The sequence below is a fragment of the Triticum dicoccoides genome, chromosome 4A (assembly GCF_002162155.2).
Source record: "Triticum dicoccoides isolate Atlit2015 ecotype Zavitan chromosome 4A, WEW_v2.0, whole genome shotgun sequence".
NCBI lineage: Eukaryota > Viridiplantae > Streptophyta > Magnoliopsida > Poales > Poaceae > Triticum > Triticum dicoccoides.
In genome coordinates this window covers 736,795,896-736,808,005 of record NC_041386.1, presented here as the reverse complement: position 1 = coordinate 736,808,005, position 12,110 = coordinate 736,795,896, and the positions used below count along the sequence as shown (strand labels likewise).

General features: G+C 45.2%; 1 protein-coding gene and 1 long non-coding RNA gene across 2 annotated transcripts; both read left to right on the top strand.

Annotated features, from left to right (window-relative positions):
• The first annotated feature begins 3,777 nt into the window (after positions 1 to 3,777).
• Positions 3,778 to 9,304, top strand: LOC119288265. The gene is made up of 2 exons (XR_005141145.1): positions 3,778 to 3,926; positions 8,897 to 9,304. It is a non-coding gene; the product is annotated as an uncharacterized LOC119288265 (long non-coding RNA).
• LOC119288264 (putative disease resistance protein RGA1) lies at positions 4,207 to 9,304 on the top strand. The gene is made up of 2 exons (XM_037567895.1): positions 4,207 to 6,331; positions 7,500 to 9,304. The coding sequence occupies exons 1-2, from the start codon at positions 4,234 to 4,236 to the stop codon at positions 8,726 to 8,728; spliced, it is 3,327 nt and encodes a 1,108-aa protein (XP_037423792.1). The 5' UTR covers positions 4,207 to 4,233; the 3' UTR covers positions 8,729 to 9,304.
• Positions 9,305 to 12,110: the final 2,806 nt, after the last annotated feature.

Genomic DNA, 12,110 nt, shown 5'->3' with positions numbered 1-12,110 from the left:
GAGCCTAGCCGAGTGGGGCCAGGCCGGTTCACACTCCTGGTGGTCCAAATGACAGCTTGTTCAGGGACCGGACCTGGCCTGACCGTGTCCATCCTTAATCCTGACCCACAATGGTCCGGTCATCCTGCTCTAACTGGACAAATGGAGTGGTTGGTGAGAGTGAGGTCATCAATTAGATTGACGAGCTGAAGATTGCAGGACTCGGTTGGTGCAGGCTGCAAGTGTTTGTATTCATCACAAACCGTGGCCTTGTCCCTCAATGCAATCCCAATCGCAGTAGTATAATGTACTCCCTCCGTCCAGAAATACTCGTCGGAGGAATGGATGTATCTAGATGTATTTTAGTTCTAGATACATTCATTTTTATGCATTTCTCCGACAAGTATTTCCGGACGGAGGGAGTATCAGGAAGTTTCCTCGACCTTTCTTGTAACGGAAATATCTGGCTTTTGAGAGGAGAGCGGAAATATCTTTCTCGTCCATCAATTAGATTTACTGTAATATGTTTGCAAGGGATGTACGTGTAATATTAGAAGACGAGGACTAGCAAGTATGACTTCTTCCCTGCAGCTAGGCCCGCATGGGTGGTTGATATGGGGAGCTTATCGTTCAATTAAAACAAATCTGTAAAGTTGGCAGGATGTGTAGCTAAGAGACGAGGTAGCAGGTTGGAAAGGACTGGATTTAGAATTTACAATGCCATCATCGTAGAAAATGTTACCAAATTGCAATGGTATAATGTTCCTAGGAAGCTTCCTGTGCCTTTCTCGCAAGTCGAAACCCCCATCAACTTCCATAGCAATTTCCACCCGTTCTATATGTTCAGGTCGATTCACGTGCAAAGGTTGAGACACATCAATGAGACAACAAAGAACCCTGAATCCCTGATGACTGTGAAGTTGATATAAACCTTACCTTATTGTGCAGCTGGAGAGGAATGCTGATAGAACCGCAAAGAAGGTTACAGAGTTCAGGAAACAGTCGCATGCCGCTTGGACAGGAACAACTCCTGCAAGTAGCAATAGACAAATGAACGTGAGGATGAGACTTTTCACTTCTGGTTTGGAAACTGATATTTGTTTCCTCCAGCTATATTTTTGCGCCGCAGATGATTTATCTTATTTGAGGTGCCCTTTACAATATTAATTACTTACCTGCTCCTGCAGCCTTTGATAAAACCGTTATTTGTTTGGTGATCTAAATTCTAGAGGACAAAGTTAGTGTGCTAAACAAAAATCTCAGGTAGAGAACCGAGTTTTCGTTTGGGCCTGAAAATAATTGATGCAGGTAATACATTCCACAAAGAAATTCTTCTTGCTTATAAGATTTCTGTTTTTCAATTCCTCCTGGAGCAGTAGCCAACAGAATAGGAGAATTATGGAAAAAATTAATTAAGTTATATAGGAAATGACAGATAGAAAACAATGTCTTGCCCATACATGCTGGACCAGCCTTCGCAGCAGTTGCATGCATGTTATTCTGATCACTTCGCTTATTGTTCTATCTGCAAGTTATAAAATAATGCAGGCCATGGGGGTTGAACATTATTTGGTTGGAGTTATCTGTGACGATGGTACAAACAATTGTTTGTATATGCAAGTTGCAGAAAATTGCAGAAATATTCAACAATAGTGGCGTATAGGTGCAAATAAATGAGGGCCGACCTCTAGGTACACGTATCTTATACAGCTCTTGGATTTCTTCATCTTATCTCTATTTGCTTCTATCCTCTTTCTATATTTTTGTAGGAGACACAATTTCTGAAAACAAAGCTTCTCAACGTGTATGCAGTTCTGAGCTCTTTTTCCTATAAAAGTGACACTTACAGTCCATGTTTGACTGAATACTTTACATATAAATATGAGAAAATGGCATATTTATATGTGTGGAGTAAAACAAAAAGACAAAGAGAAAGCTAGCAACTTCATCTTGTAAGACATGATTCAGACATACCGAAACTGCATAATTGACATCCTCCTAGACATATTGTACAATTTCAATTTGACAGAATATAACTAGACATGCCAAACATAATGTGGAAATTTTCAAAAGAACTACAATATCTATGGATACAAATTATATTAATCCAAGCAAAATACAGGCATAAAGCACATTTGAAAATCATGCAACACATGATCTTCTACTGCACCAAGATGGGCATTTGTTGGTGAAGTTGCAATCTGACCACAATTCCTATGTAAGTGACAAGATAACATGCTTGTGTGTTCAAGCACAACAATAAGCAAAATACAATGTTTTTGATTACCTCATCCATCGAAGAAAATTTGGACACCAGGGAGCCAAACAACTGCTTGCAATAATTCGAGATATGGGCCCTAAGATGATCCTGACCCACATTGGTCCCGTCATCCAGCTCTAGCTGGATAAATGGAGTGGTTGATGAGAGTGAGGCCATCAATTAGATTGACGTGCTGCAGATGGCAGGACTCAGAGCTAAGCAACGTGGTTGCAGGCTGAAAATGGCCTTGTCGCTCAAAATGCAATCCCAATTGCAGTAGTATAATGTATGAGGAAGTTTCCTCTACCTTTCTTGCAGCGGAAATATACGGCTTCCGAGAGGAGAGGGGAAACATGTACTGTAATATTTTTGCAAGGGATATACATGTAAAAAGGGTGCTGTGCAGCCACAACCTAATAAAGCACATAATTATGTATATATTAAACTACTACTACTATGTGATTTCCGTGCAGGCCGGCAGGGGTGGTTGATTAGGGGAGCTTATCGATCAGTTAAATTTAATCGTAAAGTTGGCAGGATGCGTAGCTAAGAGACGAGGTAGCAGGTCAGAATTGATTGGATTTAGAATATATGTCGCCATCATTGTAGAAAATGTAACCAAATTACAATGGTATAATGTTTCTAGGAAGCTTCGTGGGTCTTTCTCGCAAGTCAAAGCCCCTATGTATTTCTGTCAACTTTCTGAGCAATTTCCACCATATTTATGGAGCTCCTTCATCTGTACCTCGACTCCACGGACTACGCTCAGATCGATTCACCTGCGAAGGTGAGACACATTATGAAGACAGATAGAACCCTGTGGGGCTGCAGAGGAACGCCTATAGAACCGCGAAGAAGGTTACAGAGTTCAGTAAACAGTCGCATGCTTCCTGCACAGGAAGAATTCCAGCAAGTAGCACATTCTCTAAAAATATTGACTGAAAGTGAGAAAACGGACATTTATTTTCCTCCAGCCATATTTTGTTGCCCTGCAGATGATTTATCTTACTCCAGGTACCCTATATAATAGTCTACTCATGTGCTTCTGTAGCCGTCATTAAAACCAAGTTTTCGTTTTGGGACTAAAAAATATCGATGCAGTTAACACATTCCGCATAGAAATTCTTCCTGCGTTAGATTTCTGGTTTTCAATTGTCCTGGAGCAGTAGCCAATAGAAGAAGAAAAGTTAAGTTATATAGCAAGAAAAATTTATACGGATCAATTACCAGGTCCATGTGCCATGTACACCATAGAACAAGTGACAGATATAGAAAACAATGTCTTGCCCATTCATGCTGAACCAGTCTTTGCAGTAGTTTCATGTATATTCTTATCTCTTCGCTTATCGTCCAATCTTCAAGTTAGAAAATGATGCATTATTCGGTCGGAATCATTTGTGATGACGGTACAGACAATTGTTTTATATATGCAAGTTGCAGAAAATTATAGAAATATTGAACAACAGAGGCGCATAGTTAAATGAGGGACCACCAGTAGGTACACGTACCAGTCAACATATAGTTCTTGGATTCCTTGATCTTATCTCCATTTGCTTTCATCCTCTCTCTCCAGCAACCTCCCATTCCCATACCAACTTGACGCGTGAGACATCTGCACGGGGCAGGCGACGAACGAGCCACAGTATCATTGCTCTTTCACCGAAGATCAAATTTGGGCGTTGTTAAGGTGAATGCTCTCCTCAATCCTTACCTTGTTTTGCTCTTTATCGGCTGTTCGTGTTCTGTTTCTTTAGCTTTACATAACATGGAAATTTTATGTGTGTGTGTACTAGAGCTATACAAGCTAAGCTAGTGGAACTAATACATAAAGTTAACAGAATGAGGGTTGCAAGGCGGTAAGTCATGCTTTGAATCTAGGAGCAGTTCCTGGCTCCATAGGAAGATAACAAGGTTGTTCGGTGTTCTGTCAGTGTTTAATTGCTCTTATGTTCTTTCAAATGCTGCAGTTACCTATTCTTCTGATCTGCAAGATCATGGCAGAGTCGCTGCTACTCCCTCTTGTGCGTGGCGTGGCCGGCAAGGCCGCAGATGCACTTGTCGAGGCCATGACCCGCATGTGTGGCCTTAACGATGACCGCCGAACGCTAGAGCGCCATCTCCTAGCCGTCGTGTGCAAGTTGAACAATGCGGAGGAGAGGAGCGAGACAAATATCTATGTCAAGAGCTGGATGAAGGAGCTCAAGTCTGTCGCCTACGAGGCTGATGACGTGCTCGACGACTTCCAGTACGAGGCTCTGCGTCGCCAATCAAAGATCAGCAAGTCCACTACCCGCAAGGTGCTCAGCTACGTCACCCCCCACAGCCCACTGCTCTTCCGTTTTGAAATGAGCAAGAAACTGAAGAACATCCTCGAGAAGATCAATACGTTGGTTGAGGAGATGAACAAATTTGGCCTGGAGAATTCTGAACATAGGGATGAGCAGCGACATCCTTGGAGGCAGACGCACTCCAAACTGGATGACTCTACCAAAATATTTGGGAGAGATGATGATAAGGAGGTGGTGGTGAAGCTGCTGTTGGACCAGCAAGATCAGCAAAAAGTGCAGGTGTTGCCCATCTTTGGGATGGGAGGTCTTGGCAAGACGACTCTTGCTAAGATGGTATATAATGACCAAGAGGTCCACCGGCATTTCAAGTTAAAGATGTGGCACTGTGTGTCAGAGAACTTTGATGTCATTGCTCTTGTCAAATCCATCATTGAATTGGCTGCAAATGGAAGTTGTTACCATCCTGGCAGCATTGAACTACTGCAAAAGCAACTTGAGCAAGTCATTGGCCAAACAAGGTTTATGCTCGTGCTTGATGATGTGTGGAATGAAGATGAGAATAAATGGGAGGATATCCTGAAGCCTCTTTTGTGTTCTGTTGGTGGACCAGGAAGTGTAATAGTTGTCACAACACGAAGCCAGAAAGTGGGCTCTATAATGCAGACCCTTCAACCCTATAAGCTAGCATGTCTGAGTGAACAAGATTCATGGGAATTGTTTGCACAAAAAGCATATAGCAACAGTTTAGAGAAGGAGAAAGCAGAGTTGGTCAGCATTGGGAGACGTATTGTCAATAAATGCAGGGGGCTACCTCTTGCTCTCAAGACAATGGGTGGATTGCTAGGTTCATATCAACAAGTACAAGAATGGAAGGCCGTCGAAGAAAGTAATAGTACCGATAATGTTAGAGGGAAAGATGAGATCATGTCCATCCTAAAGTTGAGCTACAGACACCTATCATCTGAAATCAAACAATGTTTTGCATTCTTAGCAGTTTTCCCCAAGGATTATAAGATGGACAAGGACACATTGATCCAACTATGGATGGCAAATGGTTTTATTCAAGAGAAGGGAACAATTGATTTGAAAACAAGAGGAGAATTCATTTTCAATGAGTTGGTTTGGAGGTCCTTCCTCGAAGATAAGCAGGAGCAAACACACAATGATGGTACAAGAAGTTATGTGACTATTAACTGTAAAATGCATGATTTAATGCATGATCTAGCAAAAGATGTCACTGATGAATGTGCAAGTATAGAAGAACTGGCTCAGCAGAGAGCATTGTTACAAGATGTTTGTCACTTGCAAACCTCAGACGCTGAACTGGAACAAATCAGTGGGTTATGCAAAGGCAGAACACACCTCCGCACTTTGTTAGCTTCTTCAGAATCATATATGGATTTTAATTATAATAATTATAATTTTCTGAGCAAATCGCACAAGGATATTAAGGAGTTGCAACAGGTATTGTCATCACTAAGAGCATTGCATTGCTCCCCCACTGCAGCTGTCATTTGCAAGACCATAAATTCAAAACATTTACGGTATCTTGACCTCTTCGGGTCTGACATCGTTAGGTTACCAGATTCAATATGTATGTTGTATAACCTACAAACACTGACGCTCATAAATTGCCAGGAGTTGCAGCAGTTACCAGAAAACATGGCAAGATTGATAAAGCTCATCCATCCTTATCTTTCTGGTTGTTATAGTCTCAAAAGTATGTCTCCAAACTTTGGTCTACTGAAGAACCTTCACATATTAACAACATTTGCTGTGGGTACTGGATATGGCCTTGGGATGAGTATTTAACCAAAAACTACCACAATTCGCGGAAACGTGACAGAAAACTACCACTTTACGATTTTGTCCCGAAAACTACCATTTTTTTAATAATCCGTTGCAAAAAACTACCAAGTGAGAAAACTGCACGCTTTGCCTGGGTTAAACCCGAATCTGACTACCCGACCCCACACATAAGCGGGCTAAAAATGCAATCGGGTCCCTAGTTTTTCTTAAAAAAAGCAATCCAGTCCGAGGTCAGCCCGAGGTCGCATATCTTCACCGCGCCCTCGCCGCCGACGAGGACGATGCCGCGCTCGTGCATCCTCGCGGCGCCGCTCAGGAGCTGCCGCATGACGCGGCACGTCTCCTCCTCCGTGAACGGCCGGCGGCGAGCGCGCAGGACGTGGCCGAGGCTTGGGCCGACGTGCTCCAGGACGAGGCTGCACTGCCCGCTGCGGAGGTCCCGCGCGATGCCGTGCAAGCCGACGACCGAGGGGTGGCCGCGGCACGCAGCACCCACGCCGCCGTCTCCTGCTACGCTCCGCGCCGCCGCAGAGAGGAGGTGAAGGAGCTCCGCCCCGCCACCTGCTTAGCTCCGCGCCGCCGGACGCCACCAGGACGCGCCTAGCTTAGCTTCGCGCCGCCAGACAGCTCCACGCCGGCTGGACGCGGCTCTGCCTAGATCCGCCCAGCAGAGAGGAGGAGGAGGAGCTCCGCGCCGTCGGACAGCTCGAGCACGGGCGGGGAGCAGCCAAGCAGCACGGCCGGTTCCAGCCCGCTGCCGCTGCTGATTCCCGCCGGCCATGGCTGTCGCAGCCAGCAGCCATCTTCTCCAGGCGTGTTGCTGGCCGGCCCTGGCGATGAGCTCGCCGGCGTGGTGCTGGCCGGCTCCGGCGAGGAGCTCGCCAGCAAGGACCCGATTGCTTCTTTTTTTTCTTTCAGGGACCCGATTGCTTTTTTTAAGAAAAACTAGGGACTCGATTGCATTTTTAGCCCGCTTATGTGTGGGGTCGGGCAGTCAGATTCGGGTTTAACCCAGGCAAAGCGAGCAGTTTTCACACTTGGTAGTTTTTTGCCACGGATTAATAAAAAAGTGGTAGTTTTCGGGACAAAATCGTAAAGTGGTAGTTTTCTGTCACGTTTCCGCGAATTGTGGTAGTTTTTGGTTAAATACTCCCTTGGGATAGAACAACTCAAAGGTTTGCAACACCTTAGCAATAGATTGGAACTAGTGAATTTGAGCAACATAAAGAGTGGGGAGAATGCAAAAGAAGCCAATCTCTGTCAAAAGGAAAATCTAAGTGAGTTGTTGTTCTCTTGGGACCAACAAATAGATGATGAGCCTACAGATGTGGAAGAAGTGCTTCAGGGATTAGAGCCTAACAGTAATATCCAAAAGTTGGAGATACATGGATATGGTGGCCTGGAAATATCACAGTGGATGAGAAACCCTCAAATGTTTAACTGCTTGAGAGAACTCAAATTTTTTGACTGCCCAAAATGCAAGAGTATACCTGTAGTCTGGCTATCGGTATCTCTAGAGATTTTGCTCTTAGAGAAGATGGATAGCCTGACAACATTATTATGTAATAATCTTGATGTGGAATCTGGATTCATTAGCCCTCTGCAAATTTTCCCAAGGTTGAAGAGAATGATGTTGATTGACCTACCAAGACTGCAGATATGGTCTGAAAATAGTGTGGGGATGCCTAGTGATAGCTTGGTAACATTCCCAATGCTTGAAGAGCTAAAAATAGAAAATTGCCCTGAGTTTGCAAGTACTTCAACGACCCGCACTGTCAGCTTTCTAGGAATAAAGGGAGCTCAAGGACCTCTTGAAAAACTTAAGTGTTTGACTCTGAAAGGCCCCAACAGGTTGGTTACAAGCTTCAGATTGTCCATATCACAGCTTATGCTTTGGAAATGCTTTCACTTCATGGAAGAGCTGACGATTGATGGATGCAGTGATCTTGTCTGCTGGCCGAATGAGCAACTGCGACTCTTGGATCGCCTGCGCGTCCTGTGTATCAGATATTGTGACAAACTGGATGGGTGGTCGCATCAAAAGGGTACCCTTCCGCTGTCCCTGGAGAAATTGGATATTTCAGACTGCAGAAGTCTAGCCAAGCTGCCTTCAAACCTTGGGAATCTAGCTAAGCTGAGGAGTCTCAATGTGAGTGGGTGCAGTGGCCTGAAAGCGCTGCCTGATGGGATGGATGGCCTCACTTCTCTTGGGGAATTAAAGATTACTGAGTCAGATATGAAGGGATTCCCGCATGGTCTCCTGGAGCGGTTGCCCGCCCTCGAACGCTTAAGCATACTTTTTTGCCCAGAGTTGGCAAGACGATGCAGAGAAGGTGGGGAGTATTTCCACTTGGTCTCCTCTGTCCCGTATAAGATGATCGGCCTATGGTGAGGCTTCACGAAAATCCAAGCTGCTTGGTAAATCGGCATATGCATCGCATGAGTGCCCCCGTAAATAATCAATCTCCCTTCTGTGTAATGTTCTCATATCAAATTCGGTGATAACAGGTGATTTTTTAGAAAAGGGGTGATAACAGGTGATGAATCGATGTACCTGCAGCTCGGGAGTTCTGAAAGCCTCCTCGGCAGCCGTGCGCGCAGCGACCTGGAGGGGCAACCACTGTCCTCCTCGGCAAGGGGAGGAAGGAAGAAATGATGGAAGGAAGGTTCGGCCGCGTGCACCCCGGCCTGGGGCAACTGCTGTTCTCCTCGCCAGAGCGCACGCCGAGGCGTGGAAGAGATGGAGCCAGATTTGCCTGCGCCGACGGAGACGAGAGGTGGTGGAGAAGGAGCAGAGAGGATTAATGGGCTGGGCTGGGCTGGATCATTATTTGCCTTGTTCCTTGCTTTATATTCTGTGTACGACATCAGAAATACTTCCAGTCCATATTTATTTTCCGTTCTTTCTCTTTGCGGACGCTAGAAGTAATATTTCATACTGTACATGAGCTTGTTGCTTTGATCTCTATACAGCCTAGCAGGTGCGACTCCAGAATATTTCTACCACGTCTAATTTCATTATGCTCGGCTTAGCTTGATAGTAGTTATTATTACTGGAAAGTTACTGCCATCTTTTTAGGCACCTTGTTGCCCAGAAACGACTGAGTTACAAACATGCGGTTTCACAATTTTTTGCAAGAAAACATAATGCTTCGTTGCAAAGAAATTATTTTTGCCCTTCTCCATGAAGTTTATTATGAAATGCTTCTGATTCCAATCTATGTGTACAAAATTGTATTTTTGTGCGTTGATGATCAGTCTGTGCTGCAGCAACAAGTTTCTTTTCAGGTAGCTAGATAAACTTAACAGAGCAAGTAATTTTTGGTTTGATACCACTACTGCCCCCTCGTTCCCTGACTTAAAAAGCAGTAGGCTGTCATCTGCGAAAAGAAGGTGGTTCACGGCTGGGGCCGTAGGTACCACCTTTAATCCTACAATGTTTGATGACGAAGAACTGGTTTTCAGAAGGCACGAAAGGCCCTCCGCTGCAATTAAGAAAAGGTAAGAGCATATCGGATCTCCCTGCCTTATACCTCTGCTTGGTACAGACTGATCAAGCTTTTCTCCATTAAATAGAACTGAAAAGGAAACAGACCGCACCATGGCCATGACAGTTTTTATCCAGGGCACAACAAAGCCCAGTTTTCCCATTATTGCCTCCAAATAGTCCCACTCCAACCAGTCATACGCCTTCATCATGTCAAGCTTAAGAGCACAAGAACTGTTAGCCTTCGCTTTGCTGCGCTTCATAAAATGAAGACACTCATAAGCACTGATGATATTATCTGTTATAAGCCTGCCTGGGACGAAAGCTGATTGTTCCTCGGATATGATCTCCGGCAAAATTTGCTTCAGCCTGTTTGCAATGACCTTGGGTGCAATTTTGTATAGGACATTGCAAAGGCTTATAGGCCTAAATTGTGACAAGATTGAAGGATTTGTTACCTTAGGGATCAAAACGAGGATGGTGTCATTTATACTTTCCAGTGTTTCTTCACCTCTCACAATCCTAAAAACAGCAGATGTCACCTCTGCACCACATAACTCCCAGTGTCTCTGATAGAAGTGTGCCGGAAAGCCATCAGGACCGGGCGCCTTTGTTGGGAACATCTGAAATAAGGCTGCCTTAGCCTCCTCATTTGAGTAGGGGGCACATAGCATGTCGTTCATCTCCGCCGAGACTTTGGTTGGGACACAGTTTAAAACTCTCTCCATGTCGCTAACCCCCTCCGAAGTGTACAAAGTCTTATAGAAATCATTTACCATAGCCTTTAACTCTTCAGGATCATCAGTGATAACCCCTAGCGAATTTTGCAACGCCTTGATCATATTCTTCTTACGCCAGATACTTGCACGTAAGTGAAAAAACTTGGTGTTCCTATCACCCGATGTAAGCCACTGCACCCGTGATCTCTGCCTCCACATTATTTCCTCCCTGTGATACAACTCCACAAGCTTCTCATTGATTTTCATCTCAACATGCGTTGGTGCAGTACGGCTGGCGTCCGCCCTAAGCTTTTCAAGTTCGTCCTTGAGCTGTTTTATCTCCTTGCGAACACTCCCAAACGTGTCTCTGTTCCATCGGCCCAAATCACGTGACACCGCAGCTAGCTTAGCCCTGAGCTCTTCCACCCAGCCGGTAGCTCCATGCGCATCCCACGATTCAGCTATCATGCTGTTCCAGTATTCATGACCCTCCCACATGACCTCATACTTGAAGGAGCCCGCACTCTGCTTACTTCTCTGATCCGTGTTCAACCTGGCCAAAATCGGGCTATGGTCTGATGTTGCGGCTACCAGGTGTGTACGATCAGCCAACGGAAAGCGTGCTTGCCACTCAGCCGACACCAGGGCTCTGTCAAGGCGCACCCTTGTGAAAGTTCCTCCCGTTACCTTTTTTTCAAAAGTCCATGGTATTCCAGAATAGCCAATGTCCAGCAACATGCAAACATCAATAGCATCTCGGAAGGTTTGTATTTGCGCATTGCTACGCTGCCCGACACCCACGTGCTCATCCGGATGTAGCACTTCATTGAAATCACCAACACAGAGCCACGGGAGACTGCTCAAAGTACTCATGTTTTTCAAAGTATCCCAAGTCTTGTATCTCAGGTGGGTTTGAGCTTCACCGTAAACTATAGTTAATCTCCAAGGAGCATCACCCGGTTCAAGGACCGAGCAGTCAAGGTGATAATCAGAATAACCCAAAATCTCTATATTTATTTCATTGTTCCAGAACAAACCGATACCTCCACTCCTACCATGACTGCTAACATCATAACCATTATCGTATCCAAGTGTTCTGGCTAAAGCTTCTACCCTAGATCCTTCCAACTGGGTTTCTACGATACATAACAGGGTAGGGGAAAATTTCCTCGCGAAATCGCGAAGTTCATGAACCGTCGCGGCTTTGCCCACGCCACGACAGTTCCAGCAGAGAACACTCATTGGGCTCGGCGGTGCCCGTCACTCAGGCCCACCAACTTTTGATCCATCTTGCTTAGCAACATGGACTTCACCGCTGAAACTTTCTCCGTCTCCGTCGCCACCTTTGCTCTCTTTGTTTCCTATGTAGAACTTGGGCTTGAAGGCACCGGTGGGGGGAGCAGTGCAAGCATCTTTCCTTGTGATCCTGCCGGAGATTGAGTATCCTTTGGGATTGTCACCGGTCCCAATTGCACAGATGGTTCGGACCCCCTCTTCCTAACTTTTTTAGTGTCCATCATGCCCAAGTCCTGCTCACCGTAATCCTCTTCGGCCCCATCATGCTGACA

Coding starts and splice junctions, on each gene's coding strand:
- LOC119288264 (XM_037567895.1), top strand. CDS start 4,234: ATGGCAGAGTCGCTGCTACTCCCTCTTGTGCGTGGCGTGGCCGGCAAG. Junction 6,332..7,499: donor TGGATATGGCCTTGGGATGA/GTATTTAACCAA, acceptor CCCTTGGGATAG/AACAACTCAAAGGTTTGCAA.